The 23057-nt window shown below is 35.6% G+C and overlaps 1 protein-coding gene across 2 annotated transcripts in view; it reads left to right on the forward strand.

The window, feature by feature from the left end:
- TBC1D32 (TBC1 domain family member 32) overlaps positions 1–10672 on the forward strand; it is a 74491-nt gene extending 63819 nt beyond the window's left edge. For both annotated transcript variants that reach the window (XM_015622857.1, XM_015622859.2), the window contains exons 29-34: positions 2045–2114; positions 2912–3027; positions 4011–4165; positions 5587–5727; positions 7509–7697; positions 9973–10672. In XM_015622857.1, the coding sequence (XP_015478343.1) occupies positions 2045–2114; positions 2912–3027; positions 4011–4165; positions 5587–5727; positions 7509–7697; positions 9973–10092 (791 nt within the window). In that variant the 3' untranslated portion in view covers positions 10093–10672. The remainder of the gene's footprint in view (positions 1–2044; positions 2115–2911; positions 3028–4010; positions 4166–5586; positions 5728–7508; positions 7698–9972) is intronic.
- Positions 10673–23057: the final 12385 nt, after the last annotated feature.

A 23057-nucleotide genomic window follows, 5' to 3' on the forward strand; every position in this document is an offset into this window, starting at 1 on the left:
AGTTGTATTCTTTCAACATTAATGGACAATGAGCATTCAGTACTTGTTGTAAACTCTTACAGAATGGATGCTGAACTCACACAGTGGGTTGTGATACAGCTTTTCCTCATTGCACCCTTGCTGACCTGGGATACCTACATTTCCACCTCAAAATGGAAGCAGTACTGCATTGGAGCTTAGACCTCATTGTTCTCCTTGCCCTCTGCTGCCGTTAAACCTGGTGGTGTTAGGACTGAATTAGTCATTAGCCATAGCAAACTCAATTAAATTCCCCCTATTTTCTAGGATGTATATATGCCTCTTGCCTTCCTACTTGCACACACAAACTTGAAAATGAATTGGTTTAGTTTGGCAATTGCAGCCTGAGTAAACAGGTAACTTGGAACAAGAGCTGTTAAAAGTTATGAATATTTCAGTTATTTCTGTGGGATTTTAACTGAAACGCCCTGTGAATTTATATGTATTCTTCCAAAGATTGCTCTGCTGGTGTGCTATGCAAAAGATATTTGAACTTCTGTTTTTGGGTTGCAAAAAACTTCTCTGATGTGGGTTTACTGTTTCAGTCCCACCAGATTATTAAATAAGATCATTTTACTCAAAGAGCAGTTGATTTTTATTATGTATAATGTCAAAGGTATAAGGTTAATTCCTCATAATCATAGCACTTAAATTATTGCTCACTGTCAAAGTTATAAAATAGAGTGGAGTTTTATTCTTTCCATACTTCCTCTGCTGAATTTTATTGCTTCATTCTTGAGTGTAATTTTGCTATATTATTTTCTTCATAAAAATTTTAACCTACCACATCTCATATGACCAGACAGAATCTTTCTTTTGGTGTTTTTTTGTTTGTTTGTTTTGCAGTTTTTTGTTTTGTTTGGTTGAGGGATTTTTGGGGGTTTTTTGTGGGTTTGTTTGTTTGTGTTTTTTGTTTTGTTCTTGTTTTGGTGGGGTTTTTTGGTTTGGTTTGGTTTTTGTTGTTTGTTTGAGGTTTTTTTTGCCTTTGAGTCCTCTCCTCTCTGAGCTTGTAACCATTTCATCTTTAATACCTTAGTCCCTGTTTGTGTGCCAGGAAAATAGGGTGTTTACCTCCATGAATAACCAGGGAATCCTTCACTTTGATTTCTCTGTCTGAGGATATAGGAAAAATACATAAGAAGTTACTGTGTGAACTGCTTAATTAGATGTCTACATTTATCATTTACATGAATATAATAACTGCTGCTGCCATGTCAATTATTTACATATTTAACGAATGTCAGTTAATAAGGGTTTTCATTTGTTTCATTTCCTGCTGTTTTTTTTAGTAGCACTTTCAAAGAAGTATATTAAAGGTTTATTCCCTCAGCTTTTTAACTCATAATATTATTAAACTTCAATTTTTATCTGTGGTATAGTTATCTTAGATGATAACATGTACCTTATAGGGAAAATGCCCATTTAAAATTTAATTTAGACTTTAATATTTTGAGCAAATTCAACATCAGTCATTGCTTTAAATCATTATTTATTAATTTTTGTAAATTAATTTAAACAACTGAAGAAAATGGAGTATATTTTACTGTATGAAAAAAATGCATGTAAATACAGGATTTAATTCATTTTTAAATCATTCAGTTTTAGAGTTTCCTGTGATTCATATCGAAGTAGAACTTTATTAACAAAAGTTGGAATTACAGCTAGGAAATTTTGAGGCCTCTGGAATGGAAGAAAGTGGATCAGAGTAGGCTGCCTTCTCTGATTTCTAGGCCGGAAAGGACAAAATTCTGCTAAGATATGGGGCTGGAAAAGATGTCTCTTGCTGTAAATCTATTGATAACTAACCATGAAGATTTCCTTATAAAGAGGGTGATTTTGATTTTAAAAAAAGTCTTTGAAGAATGCAGGTTCTTTATGAATCCTTTCCAAACACTACCAAAATAATTTTGAATAGGAAACAGTTCTCCAGAATTGGTATTTATACACAGAAAGAGCTTTACATTAGCATGCAGTTCAAATAATATTTCTTATGATACTTTATTTAATTTATTTCCTTTTGTTTTAGCCATGAATGCAGATGTGAAGAAAGAAAATCTTTCATCTGTGCAGCAGCTTGGTGTTGAAATGACAGTCAGGTACATGGTATTAAAATATTTCCCTGGAGTATTTCTAGGATTTGTTTGATTTTCATGGAATGACTTTAATAATACTTAATCCATCAACTCATTGCTTTATACCGTTTAAATCTAAGATAAACTTTAAGAAAATTAATTCTAACTGGAATTGAAAAAGGTATTAGTACATAATTAAATTATCTTTACAGTTTATGTATGTTATTATCCTCTACTTTTGTAAAGACTAATTGTAACGTGCTAGTAAGATTTACCATAAATTTGCATTATCCTGAATTATGTGTCTTTTTTTTCCCTCACATTACTTCTCTAAATGGTTCTGTTTAGCTAAGCTTAGTTATATGCCATTTAAACAATTTATTTGGCTGGTAATTTGCAGAGTTGCGATGATGGAAAAGCTTAGATGTCTGTATTTCTACAGATTGCTATATTTAGCATTAATGTTTGAATTCTGATTATAATAATTACACATACAATAATTATATAAAATTCTAAATATTGTGTATGAAGAAATGGAGTTGTGTGTATTAGAGTACTTGTTTCTCCCCAGCCCAGTCTCTTAAAACTGAACTAAAGGGAATTTGAGTCAGGATTTGTAACAATGAGCAACAGATGGTTGCTGTGTATCCTTTCTAGATAGAGCATAGAAAGTTATATCTACAGCATAGTTTTAGTGATGAGCAATTTTATGACAGCTTAACTTTTAAATAAAGGTTTATTAAATATGAGTTCTTCTTTTTTAGGAATTTAAAAAATATGTAATCTTTAAAGAGGGTTTTTTTTTTAACTTTTTGAAATAGATATGGAAAATATTTAAACTTGCTTAAAGAAGATGCTGAAAATGGGCTGTGTTTTGTGTTAATGAATTGTGAGGAGTTTCTGAAACAACAGCGAAGAACTGTGGTATCTTCACTTCGTATCCTTTCCTGATGGTATAAGTTCTATAGTCTTCTAATTTCAGTGGAATTTGACCTCCTGATTTGTACTTTTAATAGAGGTGTAGGAGTGTAACATTTATGGATTTTTTTTTTTTTTTAAAAAAAGAACACTTTTACTTTGAAATTTTGTTAAGTTAAATGCATACCAAATGAACTCAAGAAAATATCCACCATTTTGGTTCCCATACTTTGTTAGAAGTACAAACCTCATTCATTTTTGTCATCAACTGTTTTGGAGTGGGATCTCATCTTTGAATGTGATAAAGAGCCCACAGCAATGTACCTTTGAACATTAATGAGTATTTCTGGTACTCTCACAATCCCAACACTGTTAATGATACTGTCCATATAAGCGTAATAAGTGTGATAAGAAGATGTAGTCTGATCATCAGGAGCAATTAGACTTTTGGTTCTTTTGGATCTACTGTGGAACTTCTTGTGAAAAAAATAAATCAGATAACAGCTTTTCCACAAGCTTTGCTATATTCTTTTCTGTTTGATTTGCATACCACTATTAAATTATACATCAGGTGTATTAAGTCAAAATGTGCCAAATCTCATTTTAAGGCTTTTCTTTTACATTTTTTTTTTTTCAATAATTTTAACTTCTCTTTTATTCCTCAACTATTCTCCTTTCTTGCACTTCATAAGCACACTTGTTTTGGTGCAGTTTTTTTTGCATTTGCTTGCTTTTTGTTTACTTTTATTGATTTAGCTTGAATACATATGGACTGAAAAAAATTAGTATATGGGGAAAACAGCTTAATTTTTTTTTCTTAATTCAGTTTGAGAGACAACTGTTTTTTGATGATGCCTTCTGTGTAGCTCTGCTCCCCCTGGCTATGTCTAACAACCCAGCTCCCATCTCTGTATGTCTGGGCCTGGGAAGGAGGAAAGCTGTGGTTGATGCAGGAGAGCGAGGAGGAGATCTCTGCCCAAGTTCCTTAACCTTCCCATTCAGGCTGCTTGCAGGAGCACTATGCAGGTTATGACTGGTTTGCATCTTCTATTTTCCTCATAATGTCAGGGGACAGGGAGAAGACACTGACGTTTCTTCAGCAATTTTCACAACTTCTTGTTTCAGCATTTCTCTGGCCACCAAGACTGCATTTATCTGTAAGAATTTATAACCTATTTCTTTCTGAAAGTCTGCTTTGAAAGTTTACAAATGAGACTTTATTAATCTCCCTAGTTTGGTTTTTTTGGGTTTCCTTGTTTGTTTTTGTTTGGGTGTTTTTGGTTTTTTTTTGTTTTTTTTTTGTTTTTTTTCTAATGCATTATATTTTCCTTAAGGCCCCCTAGCTAAATACATGACCCTGAAAAATTCATGGGATAATGTAGTTCTGTTATTGGGTCAAATTTTTGTTTAAAAGGAGAGAAGTAGCAGGTAGACTAATAGGAAGACAATGATTACTAATTTTAAAGCTGGCAGTAAAACGAACTTTGTTAGTGGCTTAAATTCTGTGTGGAGGTTGTGATACTGCTGAATGACCTTTTATTTTAATTAGTTCAGTAAGAGAGCAAGTCCATCCATCTGATTTTTTGATTTTTTTTTTTAGTGACAGTTTTGAAATTTACATAATACATTTGAGTATATTTAGTACGTTTTAAAAACTTTTACTGCAAAAATACTCTATGATTGACAATTTTAAGTTGTCAGTATTCTGAATTGAGGTTGTAATATAGGAAGCATCATTTCTATCTTTCATTATGGGTCTTCACAGCTATTTTAAATAAAGCCCTTTGTACATTCTCATGTTGTCTTGAATATAGTCTCTATCAGAGAATTCTGGGGTACAAGAAACACAGACTAGATTCTGTACTTCTGCATGGAGGCTTCTGTAGTAATACCAAGTGATCTGTCTTGTCACCAGAAGAGAGGATGGTATCAGTCCATTCAGCAATGAGTCTGGCCTGAGGTTGTTCCAGCATAATGAAATTTGTGCTGAAATTTGTTCCATTGTGCAAGTGCTGAAAAACCACTGGTGCCAAGGGTAACTGGAACTGGGAATTGATATTCAGAGCCTTCCACAGTGATAAAACCTCTGCTCCTTTTGCTGCACATAATAGAATTTCACTCACACCATCCACACATACTGCAAAGATATGTGCACTCATAAAACAACTTCAAATATCATGGAAGTTCTGCTCCACCACTAAATGGAGGAAAAAAATCCAACAGAAATCAGTCTTTTTTCACCCCCTTTGTTCTCCTCCTTAAAATATAACAGCAATTTCTCCATCACTGTTTTGACAATTAAAGCCTGTAGGAACTAGACTGCAAATGCACAGTAACAATCTAGATATATTTATCAACACTTTTCTTTAGTTACCTACATGTTTTTCTTGGTGGAAGTACAACTGATTTTGTTTATTCTGTTTCCTGTCTCTAAAATTATTGGAATTACTTATCTTACGTATAAAAATATATATTTTTACATATTGTTCACAGTAAGATATTAAAAACCAGCACATTTCTGTAGTCTGTAATCCTGTTCCTCAATTTTGTTGATGATGATGTTGTTGTTGTTAACCAGATGCACCTGCCTGTTGCAACAGTGGAATATGGCATCCACCCAGTCTATTTTTGCAGTGCCCACCACGTTGAAATGTTGCTGAAAGCTGAGTTGCCTCTTGTCTGTTCAGCCTTCCACATGTCTGGTTTCACTCCATCCCAGGTAACCAATCAAAATGTAATAAAGTATCATCAATCTATTGACTTAAAGCTACAAAATCAAGAACACAGAGGAACTACTGTCCATTTTTCCTAAATGGTGCTTGTGTGGTGGTTATAAAACAGGGTAAGAGATAAGAACATGTAATGACTTAGAGCTTCTGAAAATAGAAAGTAACTGACTCATAGAATAATACCAGTGTACTCGAGCTGATGACCTTTTATTACATGTTCATGCAGAAAAATTGCTAAAAATAATATATACTAAATCCTCATATTTAGCATTTAAACAGAATATCTCATTTCCTGAAATAATTATCTCAATTTCCCATGGGAGAGAAATGAGTAATTTTTAGTAGTTACATACTAGGAAGCAGTTCCTGTGATATTAGAGAAAAAATAATTTTATATGAGCTACCATAACTATTACAAACAGGTAACACACTATTCTTTCATAATAAAGAGGTGTTACAACAGAAGAATAATTATCTATAACACCAACTTTCATTTCGCTTACAAACAATTGTTTGGTAGTATGGAAAGCAATGGATGAAGCATGTTTGTAAAGATTGCATTCATGATGAAGGGTAAAGAGCTCCATGCAGTGAGTTACATTGTCTGTGCAAAGGACATCTCGCTGTGCCAGGCAAGAAAACTACTTTTCATCTTATGCCTTCAAAATTCCTTTTTGCTGTGAGATTTCCAGCAGAAGAGACTGGTAGATGCCAGTGTGGTACAAACATTGCTTAAAGTAGTCAGCTTGGGGTTTGGTTTTTGAGGAGAGAAGAGCAGCAGTTGAAGGAATTTATCTCAGCATAGGAATAAGGTGCTTGTAATAAGGTTCCTGTTTTGGGTTGAGGAAAACATATGGGGACAAGCACTCCACCAGCTATTCTTTTGCAAGTTACACTGTTTTTTAATTGTGTAAACTTAGTAATAGTCTAGATACTGTTCTAAACTGCTAGCAAGGATTTTTTTCATTTATTTAATTAGTTACTGAAATGCCACTTGTGGGTGCCCCTGTATCTTCTGTGTGATTTTGCAGTTCTTCTGCAGCATTTAAAACAAAGTTTGAACTGTGGAAACAGTTTTAATGTATTTAAGTGATTGTGTGCCTCAATAAATACCCCAAAACAGATTCACTCCCATACTATATTTGTTGTCATCTAATTAGAATTGTGGTAATTCTGCTGCGTATTTTTAAACACTTTAAGGAATGATTAGAAGAAGATTTGTGGCCTAGAACCAAATGAAATGTGCATTATACCTCTTAATATGTTGTAATTTAGAACAGGGCAAAGGAGTCACGGTGTTCGTACTCACTTCATTAAAAGAAAATGTGTCGTAGAGGAGGGCCTAACATTCATTTATAATGCAGAGAAGTACTTTAATTGAAAGGAAAACCCACATTGAACATGCCTTCATCACTGTCATTACCCTTTAGGCCACATTTAAAACAAAATCTTGAGAAAAAATCGCTTTTGCTTTCATTGGTATTTGAGTTTCAACCTCAGGAAGTTCCAGAATATACTCGTACAAGTGAGATGCATGGATATAGGGTGTTATGTCAATGTTATATCTAGTCAAACTCACTAGGAGTCTGTTCAGAGGCTCTGCATTAAAAAATGGTGAATCTTGGCTTCTTTTGTACTTTATCCCTTTTATTTTCACAACTGTGGTAATGTCATAGGGAAAAGGTTCTCTAATATAGAAAAGAGATAAAGCTGATCATTATGACTGAATGTATAGAACGATTTAATTATATACAATTTCATTCTCATCTAGATCTGTCTGCAATGGATAACTCAGTGTTTCTGGAATTACATGGACTGGAGTGAGATCTGTCACTACATTGCCATATGTATTTTCCTTGGTCCTGATTATCAAATATATATGTGTATTTCTGTGTTCAGACACCTACAGCAAGACATCCTGAAGCACACAGAGGCCCGAGATCTTCAGGTTTTTCTGAAAGTAAGAGTTTCTTAATTTTTCAACTGCTGAGGAGAAGCAAATCTCTGATTACTGAGGATATATACATTACTTAATCTGAAACTCTTACTGAATTTCACTCAGTCATTTTAAATGAGTGAAATAATACTTTAATTTAATTTGTTCCCTGGAAGGAAATTATGTATAGTATTTTCTAGAAAATAGCTTTCTTGCACTTTGGAATGAGAGATTTCCTTCATGAGCAAAGAAAATAGGCACACTAAGTCATGAGAGCATTTGATTCAGTTCTCTGTATATGGGCTCAATCTCATTGAACAATATGCTCTCCAGAAAGATGGGTTTGCACTGTGGTCTCTTGCTGAAGCTTGTAGAGATGTGGCACAAAGCTGAGCAAGCTGATAGTTTGAAGAAATACCAATTACTATATTACCAGCCTCACAATTTCATATTATTTCCCAGTTATAAATTATGTTTGGGTCTGGGGTTTTTTGAAGGGTAATGCATAACTATAGCTGTAGTCATAAATAGATACAGTATCCTACTCTTCTTCACAGGGATATTTTTGTCTTTTTCTCTGGTCTTTTTTCACCTGTCAAAAATTTTTTGAGAATTAGATATCTGCATCATAGTCTGCCCTAAGGACAATAGTTTTCTAACTGGTTTGCATCCAACTTACATATTCTTAAATATGAAAAAATATCTCAGCCCAATCAGATTCCTTGAAAATGTTTGGTACACAGTCTAATGAATGTATCCACAGTCTAATTAAATGTATTGTTCTGTTTTCCCTGATTTTGGACATGTCTTAAAAATCTTGTATATCTTGATGGCATTATTGGATAGAATATGTAAAACATAGAAGAGAGAATTCATATTGCAACATGCAGTATAAACAGACTGAAGTTTTGGCACAGTATTGTTAAATTAATGAGAAAAGAATGTAAATTAATGCAGTACTGGAATATTTGCAATTTATTGAGTGACCACTGCAGAAAAAAAATGAGCATACTTAACTCATCCTCCTGTAAGTCTTAATTAATTGAAACTAAAAAAAACCCCAAAAAACTGGAACTGTAGAATAGTTTGGATTAGAAGGAACCTTAAACATCATCTAGTTCCAATACATCTTCCACTACACCATTGAACCTGGCCTTGAACACTTCTAGTGTTCCACAACTTCTCTTCAGTGCCTCGCCATCCTCACAGTAAAGCTCTTCTTCATACCTAATCTAAACCTACCTTCTTTGTGTTTGAGACCATTCCCCCTTGTCCTCTCTCTACATGCCATTTAGTTCCAGATTTATGTGTGTGTATATGTATATATATATATATATATAAAATTTTATATTCCACTGTAGTCAGCCTTCTCACAGTGTATGAGGAGCAACTTGGAAGGTAAAATCTTACTTTCACTTGCTTCTGTGTAGAGGAGAAGAAATATAGAAACTATTTTGAATTCCTGTTCAGATGTCAAAGTGCAGTTTTCCAAGCCTGAGCAGATGCTCTCAAGAGAATTCTGTTTAGCAGAGATTCACAGTTAATACTCCAGAGGTACAGCTTATGTCCACAGAGACTGGCTCCAGAGAGTTTTTTGCAGCACACACTGCCAGCAGCGGTAATACTGATTAGTAGATGATGAGTATGCAGCAGCAACAAATTAACGCTTTTCACCTAACCATTCTTTAGGATCCTGTGTTCTGTGGTGCATCTTCCTTATCCTTCCAATACAGTAGCCATGAGGAGGAACATTACCTGTTTGTTTCCTGAGGACACTTTATTCTACTGTGTTTTGGATTTAGTAAGAATTATTCACTTGCAGTGGTACAGAACAGTTTATTCTATTTTTATTTAAGCACTTCAGAAAGATCTTCTTTTATCAATGATTTTAAAAATACACATCTGTTGTTTTTCTTTAGAATCTAGCTGGATATAAAAGCCACACATAAACTTATGCCATGTGCTGATGTAGAAATCTTCTTTCAAAAGAGTATTTTAATACCTGACTTTCTCTTAAAGCTTACTTTGTTTTGCTTAAAAATCTTCAATGAAATATTTTCCAAAAATGAGGTAAACAGTGTCCCCATGCAAGTGTGTTTAGAAAAAAACTGCCTGGAAGCAAATAATGCCAAATCTGTATTCCTAAATAAAACATAATAAAATCCATTTTAAACAGCCAGGCTCTAACAATCAGAACAAAATGAGCTATCTTTAGAAGCTTGGAATTGATTAAATTTGAGTTGTACTTTTTTTTTTTTTCCCCCTAGCTAATAAATGCTTTCTATGTGTATTTGTGCAGGAGGAAGCACTGCATGGATTTCGAGTGAGTAATTATTTAGACTACATGGAAAGCTTGGAGGAGCTCTACAGACCAATGCTGCTGAAAGACATGAAGACCATAAGAGCACAGAATACATAGATGAAGCAAACAAGCACTTTATTTTACAGTTTTGATTAAATCCTTTAAAAGGATGCTGATTGATTGATTGATTGATACATCAGTCTCCTAAAATCTGCCAGACTGTTGAAATGTACATACTGTAAAATAAATAAGAGGGGTTTTCATAATATAGTTTTTCAATAAGACATAACTACTTTTGATAGCCAGATTTTCCCTGACAGAATATGTGCACAGCCTCATTTTCCTTTAGCAGAAGGCAGCTTCAGAAGCCGCCTGTAGAATGCTGAAGTGTCTTCCTTATAAAGCCTTGAACCTGTTCTCAACTCATTGTCTCTTTGTCATCTCCTTGTAGCACCATCCTAAAGCCTTCATATTTTGCTCAGGTCTGACAAAAGGATTTATTTTTTATATCTAGGCATAATTGCTATTGTGTATTCATATGCATGAAAAGTCAACAAATGAAAATGAAATTATCTGTTCCAACTTTGTGCATAATGTTGAGAAAATGGGATGTTCAAATATATGCAATGAAAAAAGACTTGTTATTCCTGTCTTTAAAAAAAAAATAATTTTATGTAATAAAGTATTATTAGCCTTTGTTCTGAATGAAATTAGAATCTTTAAAAATTATTATTTGGGTAAAAAAGAAAATACTATGTTTTCTCAACACATGTAGTAACCTTTTTCTTTACAGAATGTCCAGAATCTCAAGATATTTTGATTAGAAATTAATGATAAAGTAGGTGTTTTGGAAGTCCAATGGAAACCACAAATGTTGAATTTAGCTTTATCCAATATTGTTACCACATTCCTGGGAGACAAACTAAACATTACGGCAAAGTTCCTGAAAAACAACTTTTCTAGATAAAATGGATATATACATGAATTGAGCACATACTCAAATTCAAATTAGAAAACACATTAGAACCTGCAGTGAAATTTCTGAAGTGATATGCAACCTAAGAGTGAACACTGACAAAGGTTTTGCCACTAACTTCTACTTCCCTGACTCTGCATTTCATGAGTTCACAAGTTTAGCTTTTTTCCTGTCTAGCAAAGATATGTTTTAAATATTTTTGCACTTTCGTGAACTGTGTTAGCTCACCTACATGAATAAAAGAGGCTGGCAAGTATGAGGAGGGAATTATGATGAGAACTGATAGAACCAAGTGTTTGCCTGATACTGAGGCCAGTGAATGTTATGACTCTCATGATACCCATTCTTTTAACCTTAATAGCAGTTTCTCTTTTCTTAAATAACCCTATTTTGCTATATATCTCAAACCAAGAAACAACAAATAACAAACATCCTGGTGGTGAATAACACTCTAATATATACATGTTTCTGGACAGACCATGGTTGATTAAATATCCATTATGAAGTAAGTCATCAGTTCCTTTAGCAGCAGTAGAAATTTTTCAGGAATATAGGCCCTTGTGATAGCCACATGAGTAACCCAGGGACTCTAGTCATGACTCTAGTTCTCATCTTTTATTCCTTGTCCCCCAACAAAGAAGAGAGAGGTGCTGCAAAGCTGACCCTTAATATTAATAACTTTCATCACTATTGCATCAAATTAATCCAAAGAGATCCAGTACACAATAACCAGAAAGAAAAGTCAAATACAAATAGTAGAAAGCAAAGCCTCAGTACCAAGCAGTGCTACTGATAAAAGCAATTTTTGCATTGCTTTCAGCAATTCAATCAACTGCAATTTTCCCATCTGCAAAACAGCTACATTTTTATACAGTCTGTATATGCTGAGATTATTAATTAGAGAACATCCATAAAACAGTGCATGAAAATTTTATGTAAATGCTAAATCTTAATACCTGATAATAATTTAAAATTCTATTGTGCTCTATGACAGAAACAGGATGCCTATTACAAGTAGACTGAAATAAAGCTTGAAGTGGTGGGGAAACCAATGGCATCTTCTTTAGATCAACAATGATCTGAAAACAAATGACTGTTTTAGCAACAGATACCTGAAGACATGCTCCCATGCTATATTACCTCCAGTCTCAAGACTCCCTTATCCAGCTTTGCTGGTTTATATATGTTTCTCCAGTCAGCTCCCTATTTTCTGTCAAGGAGCTATTCTGAGATGTAGACAGTTTCTATCTCAAAATCTGTTTGTATTTTTCTGGTTTCCTCTTCCAGCTGCTTCCTCCTTGCTTTCCATCATGACTGTATTTACCTCTGTCAGGCTTTTTCTCTCTGTTATTTTCTGCTGTCTCATTGTTCCCAATCCCCAGTGACAGCCCAAGCACTAAAGGATAAGAAGTATTTTCTTGCTTGTACCTAAAATGTGTAACTAAACTTGATTTAAAATAAACATAATGGTGCAAAACCCCAAAAACAAGACAGTAAATAAATCCCCAACTTGAGAAAACTGAGAAGCTGGTTGTTAGGAAGACAAGACCCTCCCAAATATGTTGTCAGCAGTCGTGACCCAGGCTCCTACTGGAGGTAGCTGAGCACTGCTGCCTCTGCCTGTCTGTCATATCTCCCTGACCATCAGCTGGGATGTCATGCTGGATAGAAACATCTGTGTTATCTCTTAAAGATACACAGTTTCCAAACTACCACCTCTAGTCTCTGCAGCATGAGTCAGCCTTTTGGGATAAAAACTGTTAATATCCAAAAATACTTTTTACCTCTTCATGTCTGCCCACTTGCCTCTTGCCAAATTATTTTATTTATGGAAACTATGAGTGTCTTTCTAAAAAAAAAAAAATACAATAATGCTTCCTTTTTTTTTTTTTTTATGACAGTTCTGCAGGTGGAAACAGTTTCTCCATTACTATATATAGTGTTCATGCAACAAGAGAAATAGTGGCAGTGAAAGAAACTAGAAACTTTAAAACAAAACATATTATATGTGGTAGTAAAAAAAAAAAAAATCAATAGTAAATAGTTGCATGAAAAACATTTAATATGTCCAGATCAATCACTAGGACAACAGATAAAAAGTTTCAGATTTTCCAAACCATTTTGTGTTGTCTTAAAGTACTTTTTAGCTAATCCATAGCAATTGTCCATAGATTTAAGAGTAGATGGTAATATCATAAATTTTGCCTTTCAAATTATACTATCTACCTATATATCACATTGGGCTAGATCTGAAGATAAAATTTTACCTAGTTGAGCAGACAAAAATTAAAAAGTTGTTTGAGATGTAACAGTGTATTTGTACCAGGAGAAGTAACTATCATTATTTTTCCCATGAGGAAGTAATTTGAAGACCTGCAGTGTTTTTTACTGTTTCTGCAAATCTGTGGACTATATTTATGACACTTCTAGCATTTTGTTTATTAACATAAGTAGACAGAAATATGACTCTTTCAAGCTAGATTACTCAAGGTAGTTTTGAGTGATTTAAAATGACATTTCCATATACACGGATCCTGTCCTTTTAGAGTTCATTTTTACTCAAAATCTAGGCTAAAGGAGAGCAATTCTTTACATTTCAGATTGTGATTGAGGTACCAGTTTTATTAACCTAGCAAGAACAGATTCAAAAAGTTTTGTATACTCAGCAGTGTATCAGGGAAAAAACATCTTCCCTGTTCCTCTGATATCAAAACACCAGTAAATTACAAAATCCCCACAGCTCCAGAGCATAATGTTGTTTGATTCTGTTTCCTTACAGAAAACAAAAGGCCTTAAAGCGTAATATACAGAGCAGTGGTGCATAGGGAGGTTTCAACATGGTTTGAAAAATTAGTTTAGATGGTGCTAAATCAGGAACTGACACCTGACTAATATTTCATAAGGTCAGTTTCCTGTTCAGAAATAGAACAAGACATGGAGAATACATGAAATTCACTTAAAATGATGAATGAGGAAAGCAGGCTTTTTTGGAGTAGGTTTTTAAGGAAACAAACACCACAGGAATAAAAAACTCCAAGGGAAATTAACCACTTAAAAGAAATTAGTGTTTACTCTCTCAGAAGACTTTATCTGCTCTCTGCTATAACTCAAAGCCTGTCATGGAATCAGATGCACCCATGTTGTGGGAATTAACTCCTTTAAAATTTGACTCCATTTTTAAAATGCTGGTTTAGTTTTAATACAGATATTCACAAGCACAATAATTCCCTCAAAGTTTTTGATAGTTTAGATATGGTAAATTTTTATCGAGTTATCCAGACTATCTACTGCCACGCAATTTTCACTTACAAGGCAAATTACAAGTGTTTTTTTCAGATCAACCTTTTCCTGATTTGTAAAACCCACTGTTGTGAGCAATGTACTGTCACAATTCTGTCATGGATTTTCTAGGTAAAGATTTCTTCTCCAAAATAACTTATTCCCCATGTAGATTCAGCATGGTGTTTGATTATAATGCACTTTTTCCTCTAGCTCTAAATCAACAGACAAAAGCCTCCTGTTAGAAAATAGAAACCAAAGTTTGGAACAAATACAATTTTGGCAAGGAATTCCTTCTGAGGGAAATTATAGGCCCATGAAGCCAGTTAGACCATCTGTCTAAATCACTTTGGAGTCATTCAGATATTTGTAGGAAATTAATTTTGTACAGAATCTGGAAGTGACAGGAAACCATGGTCTCTAGATGTCCCAAACCTTTCAGACTCCCATGAAAATTAAATTTGATGAATTTTCAGCCAAGTTACTTGGAGACATGCAACTTTCTCCCTTAGAGAAACTAATTTTATATCCTGAACAATTGCCTTGACCTTCAATATGCAGTAGGCTTGAAACTTCCAAAACATCCTGAACTGAAGGAGTGTGAGAATATCAGTGTTTAACAGCTATTGTTCTGTTTTTAGCCTGCAACACTGCTGCAGCTACCACTCTGGCTATTCTTAGTGCCAGCTGTTTCACACAGCTATGGACAATATCATGCAATACTAACATGCTATGTTGAGGAAAACAGGGATATTTTCCACCCTGAATCAGCTAGCTCATCCTCTGCTGAATAATAATGAGACAGTTTGCCTCAACAGAATTTTGACAATGGATTTCATCAAATGTTTTCCAAAAGCACAGTGATTCTTTTCAGAGTGGCAAATCCTTCTAAATGTCTCTTATGAAAAAGTAGCCCACCTCCCCATCAGCACTGCCCCCCAAAATTTCAAGGAATTATTTAAAATGTAACACTCATTACAGAAAAACAGTAATAAAGAACTCCTGGAACATGCTGTTTTGGGCAGCTAAAACAACAAGCTGCTTTTGTAATCCCTGCCTCTGCAATAAATACTCTCACTGCTTGCACCACTCTGACTCTTACCAGATCCTTCCACTAGCTGGTTTGTATAATTAAAACAGCAGGACACAATCTTATTTTGTGAGGGTTTTTTTCTAGATGTTCTATTGGGGTATGGGAGCCCCATCAGGATTACAAGGAAAACCTATAACATGACTAATAGTGTGCACATGGAAAAATGTCTCCTCCACTTGTGTCACAAGCGCTTAAACTGTCATTTGTTACAGTAGAGAAGATGAAAGTGTCAAAATCCCAAAGTAAGTATAGTTTGTTTCCCCCAACATGAACTTATTTCTACTGTAATTTTCAGCCACTGGAGAAGTTTCAGAGATTTAAAAGAATACATTAACATTCTTTATGGTACAACATGTTCTGGATTGTGAGCAACCAGTTTGACTTTGAAGAGCAGAGGAGATAAATGTAAGAATTGGTCTTCCAAATAACCCTTGCAGAGGATAAAAAAAACTTGAAAAAATACAAATGTTATCTGTGGTTCTAAGTGTCCTGGTTTAGGGCTAGTTTAGGGAGGAAACCTCCGACGGGATCCCTCTATAAAGCAAATACAAGCAGCCCTCCCCCCCTCACCACTACAAGAGAAAACAATCTCATTTGGGAAAAGTGGAAAAAATCTGTTTATTTAACAAGCAAAGTATTCACAAACATGAGAAAATGAATACTGTTAACCAATGGAACCTCTTACTGTTCTGAAGAGATGGCAAATGCAGAGAGAGAGTCCTTCTCGTGGGGTGTAGCTCGGCTCGCTCAGGCTGGTGTGAGTCCCTCCTGCGCTGGAAAGTGCCGCGTCCCGGCCCCGCTGGGCCACAGCTGTGAGCTCTGGGGTTTGTCTGGGCTTTCGGTCCAGAGCAGGCTGAGCAGTTCCAGGAAAAGAAAAGCCACAGTCTGGGGAACTTCTCTGCCTCAGCTAGGGAAAAAAAAAAAACTAAAAGTAAAGGTGAGCTCTGTCCCTGTCTGTGCTGTAGAGAACACATACAGAGAGAGAGCCAAAGCTCTTATTTTTATGTTTTTGAATACAGACACCTCAGACATTCCATTGTTTCTCCTTCTCCCCAACCCCCACTTCACTCTCAGATCTAGTTTTAAAGGCGCAAAACTTATGTCTGGATAGATGAATGGGGATACAATTTAGCATCATAAAGTCACCCTGCTGACACTAAGAAAACAAGCTCAGCACCTATAACAAAACAAGTTTTCCTTTGGGATAAACCCTGCTGAGACTCTCAGCAGATTTTCTTTGGCATACAGCTTTTATTTCAGCTTGCTTATTGAACTGTCCTTTTCCTCCACTATATACCACAGCTGCCAGTGTCTATCTCTAAGGTCCTGGTATACCCATGTTACCTGTACCTTTTAAAAAACAACAGCAAAGTTACACAATTGCAATAGTAGAAGATAACAAACTCATCTTAGGGGTACTTAGGGGTACAAATTCTAAAGGCTCAAGTACCATTACTTGCAAATTCCAGGTTGATGACAATACAGTCAACTCTGATTTTGGACTCTCATAATGTGGCTTTGGATGAGCCAAGTTTAGCTTTTCTCCAGCCTCTCTGACACTAACCGCAGCCTCTTCACACCAGGATTTGTCCAACTTGCTACTCTTTAAAAGTTGTCACAGGTCCTAACAGAAATCTGTCTGGAAGTTTGTCATAAATTACATACTCTGTTACTTAAAAGTATGAGCAGTATGGAGAACTCCACATATACATCTTCAAATGTCTTTTGTGAGGAAAGGGTTGTGCTCAGTTCTTCATTCCACATCCCTCCTCAAGGGCAGTGGCATGCAAAACAAGTTCTCCATGCTGCAGATCCACAGCTGTAGAACATGGAGAAGAATGTTTTGTCCCTTTCCACCTTAGCTTATGCAAGATCTTCAGGAAAGAGCCTTTTCCTTAGTATTTGTACCAGCACTTTCCATTTCACTTTCAAAAAAATTCAGGACATGGACAGAATGTATGAAGAATTCCTTGAAATACAGTATCAATCTCATGGACTGTGTTTATGAAAAAGTCATTCACAAAAAGGATGTGCTGCTCACAAAAACCAAGGGACTTAACTGCTCTTTATGACTGTAGCAAAACATTCAACTCTGCCATGTAGTAAAGGCCAATGTTGACACATTTTTGTTCTATTTAATCCTGATGACAATTTCACTAAGATTATATAATTTTCAAATTCTACCTCAAAAGTTTCATCTGTGAATAGATAAAGCAATGCTAACACTAAATCTTTTTCACAAAAAAGGTAAATTAAGCAATTTAGGCTAGATGTGATGGGTAACTTAATACGTAGCTTTAGACATACTTAATCTGTCTGAAGAAATTAAAGCTTTGTGTGTTCTGCTTGTAAAGAAAATTCTAGCATCATAAGCTCAGTGCACAAGGCAAAGCACTCTATACACTTTATAGTTTAAAACTATAGCTTGGAAAAGTACGTGCTTTTCTCTGTTGGCCTCAAATTAAATTATATTAAGATACATCATTATTTATACAAAGAACAGTATTGGGATTTCTTTTAGAAATATCTTACTTTTATTAACTCCAGAGCAAATGACCTAATAAGATCCCGGTTTCTGTTCTGACAGAGCTGAATGTTCAGCGAAGTTTCTAGCTGGGTGTCAATAGAGTGAGAGCTCATAAATTTCAGCAGAACTTTGAGCAAACATACCTTGATCATTTGTGAGGTGACTGTGCAGTTTGATAGATTGCAATTATTATCAGTTAAAAGTTCAATTCTTTCCACAAAGTAATCAGCCAACAAAGATTAGCTCATTATGCAAATACAGGCAGTGAACACTGTGTGCACAGTAGTGTAGCAAAGATGCTGCACTGGCAGCAAGCTGCTTAAGGTACAGAGAGAAACCAGAGCTTAAAACAGTAAATGTAATAATAAAAAACAATTAGAAGGAGTGTGAAGATTAGGTCTGAGACTAAGAAATTAGAAAAGAAATAACTATCAAATTAGTATGCCAGCATGGAGCTGGAAAGCAAGGCCCTTCATAAAATTATCAGAGCACAACAGAGACCATCTGAATTTAAAATTGCAGTTTCAATGGATATGAAAGCATCATCTGCCTGCAACAACAATCAGCCCCTAGGGGTACATGAGCTCTTACCCTACTGTAGAATGGTGTTTTCTGTGCAATGCCTTGCTATGTTTACACAACCAAAAATTTCTTGACAGAACCCTTTTTTTTTTTTGAAGTACCAGTATATTGAACTGAGGCAGCTCTTCTGAAACATCTTACAGTGAAAGTTCCCTATAAACACATGGCCAGTATTTGGAAAACTCTCCTTGCCTTACCTGAGATCAGGCTCTTCCTACCCTCCCAGTCTGGCTCCTCTGAAAGTGGTGGCAACAATACCAAGAACACACTTACAGGCAAGAATGATCAGCTTTGAACTAGCTTGTCTTTTCCCTTCTCCATGTCAGCCTAGCCAGTTCAAGACTCACTGAAAAACTGCAAACTCTGAATACCTTCTTATAAACCAGAAGTGCTCAAATAATTCCAGGTTTTTCAATCAGAAAAAAAAAAAATCTACTGTAAGTCTCAATTCATTTGTTTAGATACAGTTATTCCAATAGCATTACAACAGATAGTAATTCTTGGAGCATAGCTCAGAGAAACAGATTTGTTTCAAAGTGTGGGGCACCACTCAACATCTAGCATCCAATTCCTTGTGTAGGCATTCAAATTGCCATATGTATTCAGATCCTTCTGAAGATGTTGTTCATACTGAAACCTTTAAAAATGCTCTTTGGATGTTTCACTGCTAGCCATGGGTGTGTGACATAAGAATTTGCTCAGTTTTTCTTTACAGTGTTTTGGTCATTCAGTTAGTTCAAATATACATCACTGAGACATTACCATTCAATATCTAGATGCAAATTGTTCACTGCTTTACCATGTGGCTTTCTTCAGACTTTATCCACAAGCCACCAATAATCCATATCTCAATTGCTTTTTGCAAAGCAGGAAGCAATATGGATTTTAATTAGCCACATACAGTAGGAAAGCATTCATTCAGGAGACTGCTTTCTTTCTCACTCTCCTCAAATTGTGACTAGCCCCATATCATTCTGCAAGAACTATTCATTTTTTTGTGAAGAGAAATGCTCTCAAAGAAAATCTGTTCAGAAATGCAGCAATGCAGCACTTCACCTGGTTTAGAGATGAAAGGCACAAAAGCTCTTAAGGAGCAAAGGCTGTTCATCAAAGAGAAGGAGTTCAGGAAAAAAAAAGAAAAAATTCAGGAAAAAAAGTTAATGGCCTTCACTAACAAAAATGTAGGTATTAAGCACATGCATAGTTTGATAGATTACACATCCCTTTCTGTATGTTAGACTGAAAGTGAAACACAAGTATTAGAACCTGATATAGATGAGAAGTTTTCAAAAGAGGAATTAATGACAAAATATTTTGGTTTCTCAAATTTCCAAGTAAACACCAAAAGTTAATTGGAGAAGGAAGAAGGGAAAGAAAAAAGACAGAAAATCCTCAGACCACTACATAGAAATAAAAATGGAGCTTGATAGTGATCTTTTGCTGATTGTTTTTTAACATGACTTGAAGTTTCAGTTCTACACCACTCTCTAATGCCAATGGGAGAAATGTATTTATAATTTCTGATCTTGATGAAATCATGATACAGACCACTTCCCAAAATAACAAAAGAATCTAGACCCAACTATTAAGAGTATTTAGGCTAATCTGCCTTTGATATTTTAAGATTCACTGCTGTTCTCTGATCTAACTCTAGAGATTTCAGCCTGTGAAACTTCAGGCAGGGAGATCTCCAAACCTAAATCAAACTCTAATATTAATACTTGGCTTTTCTATAATTCCTAGATCTGTACCATATAATGCCTAAATCTTGGGTGTAATGTCAGCCTGCCTGCACACCAAAGAGGTCAATAAAAGAAATTTATGCCAGCTATTATTGCTACATGTATAACATTTCTAAAGAAACTGTAAGGATCTGTTATTCCACAACCTAAGACCTCTGTGTTTACTAGGAACACTCTTCAACTTCACCTCTTTTTCTGTAATGTTCGTGCACATGACAGTGATCCTTATTTGTGCTGCTTTACTTTACCTAGAGTCCACTTTGCCCATGGCATCAGAGCTGCAGCAAGCTCATAAATAGCTGTGGATTAAAGCAGTAGAGATTAATGAATTGCAGGCCAGAGTTCTTCAACATAAGCTTTATAGCTAATGGCCCACCCCAAATTATATCAGAACTTAGACAAATACTTATTTGAGTAGCATTTCTCCTCATTCTCTTTCTGCTTTATCTCCAGGAGCCTGGCAGGAGCAAGCAGAGCTGCAGGCTGTGTGAGGCCCAGCTTGTCCATGGCTCCATGATGACACCTGCCACCTCCATGGCTTCAAACCTGCTGAGTTCCCAGCAGATCATTTGAAACACAGAAGTCTTTTGTTTTTTTGATATGATGTCTTACTGAATCTTTGCTAAAACTGAACTTGGTATCTTGCATCCAAAGCCAATATTTTAAAAATCATAAGAGCAGCAAGGCAAGGCAGGTGGTCCAGCAGGCTAGTGTGGGAACCACACCATGAAAATAACAGTAAGAACATTTTAGCCATCCTTTCTAGATGTATGGATAAATTATTACTACAGGTTTTTTTTTTCTTTCTCTCTTTTTTTTTTTATTTTTATTTTTTTATTTTTATTTTTTTTCCCCGTGTGCCTCCCAGTATCTCTCCCAACATTTCTTCTGTGCCAGAATGAAACAGTGGCACCTTGATGGTCTGGCAGCTGGCCAATATCAACCTCACACAGTCTGTTTTCTTCTGTTTTTGTTAATCACCTGTTTTCTGCACTTTTAGTGGGAAATCAAATACATTGTTTCCAATTCTTGCAGCTTCGCTTTTCTTCCACACAGAAAATGAACAGCTATTTTTGGTATTTTCCACATTTTTGTAACACTGGAGTAAATAATGTAACTGTTTGAGTTTTGTTGCCTTTTTTATATTTTTTTTTAAACTGATAAGGTTTACCTCATTCCTTCCCATCCTTAAAGGTGTTACTTTCCTAGTATACTGATGAATGGTGTCATGCAACTTTCACCATTCTCACTGCATCATCAATAGCCAAGTTCAGCTTAAGGCAATTTAAGAATTCAGCTGTGGAAAATCTCATTTATTCTAACCCACTTGAAAGGATAAACCAAATCATAATGCGTGATCAACTGAACAGATAGCAGGATTTTCTACAGTGGCTGCATTAAGAGGGCATTATTTCCAAATGCAGAGAGAAAAAATACGTCTATGACAGTGAATACAGACTGAAATTTTGAAGCCCTTCCCAAAGTCCTGTTGCATTCATGTTTAATATCCAGTTTTCAAAGGCATAAACCCAAACAAACTGACCAGAACATAATCAACCATACCTTGACCAAATACCTGGGTAGAATTTTTTTTAGTGGTGATACTTGTGTGTGCCTCAGTACAGCAGAGGTTATCACACAGATAAATTCTACATATCCTTTTCTGAAGTATAGAAACAGTTAAGTCAGAGCTTTGTCTTGCAGACTTGCAAAAACAATTCAAAGACACCTGTATAATAAGTTATAGTCAATTTTCACAGGCATATGCACAATTCTATTTGTGATTAAGCTATCTGAACCCTGCATACAGTACTTGGCAAAAGAATTAACAGACGTTTGCTGATTTTCCTTACCACTTTTCACAAAACACAGATTTTCTAGCAGGAGACTCCAGTTTTCAGCACTGTTCAGGGTACACACCTCGGTTCCACTACAGCCTCTTCAGTCAGCCCAGGTAAGCCAAATGACATTTCTTTTTATACCCTAAAACAATTTTCTCTGCAGACTGCATCCAGACTGATCATTAAGTATTCATTTGTGCTTGTGGTCTTAGGGCCCCTCATGGTCCTGTGCCTATACTTTCAAGACTGTTGTTGCAATCTCAGGATTGTAATTTGACTTCCTTAAGGGTTCTAAATTATCTTTGCCCTGAAGTGCAAACTCAGCAGACCTTATGCACCTTATGCACCAGCAGACTGGTATGCACTTTTATTAGAGGGCAGCTGAAAATTTTTCTTTATAGCTGTGTTTCACTAAGATAATCTATCAGTACAAAGCATGCATTTATTATCCTTTATTTTGGCATGGAAAAATATAGATTCCCAAAAATAAAAATTTCCCAGCCCATGACCAGTTAATGACTTTTAAGAACACTTGATGTTCCTGACCAAAAATATACTTGGAAAGGAGATGTGCCATTGATATTACTGTTTCACACCCAGCAAAACACCCTGCCCTTTTCTTGACCCAAAAGACTTTCATTATATTCCCCTCTCCCCTGTCCAGCTGAGGGGTGGAGTTATAAAGAAGTTTTGGTGGGCACTCCATATCCAGCTGGAGTCAACACAACCATACTGGTCTGGAAAAAAGAGAAGTATCTTACAAATATTGTCTCATTGGACACCAATTATTCTGTTTTAAAGGCATTTTACTGGCACAAACTCTTCTGTCCTAAGCAAAGCAATACTGGGTACACCCTGGCAGACCTGAATGCTGTCTACAAATAGACCCAGGGGAGACATTACCACCACCCATTGCCATAGGCCAGTGATTGAAGTTCAGGAAGATTCTTTTTCTCTTGATGCATCTTGCCAGGTATTGAAATAAGACTGAGTAGAAGCAAATTGAGCTATATGCTAGCATGGAGAGAATTTTAATGAGAAC

The sequence above is a fragment of the Parus major genome, chromosome 3, assembly GCF_001522545.3.
Source record: "Parus major isolate Abel chromosome 3, Parus_major1.1, whole genome shotgun sequence".
NCBI classification, from domain to species: domain Eukaryota; kingdom Metazoa; phylum Chordata; class Aves; order Passeriformes; family Paridae; genus Parus; species Parus major.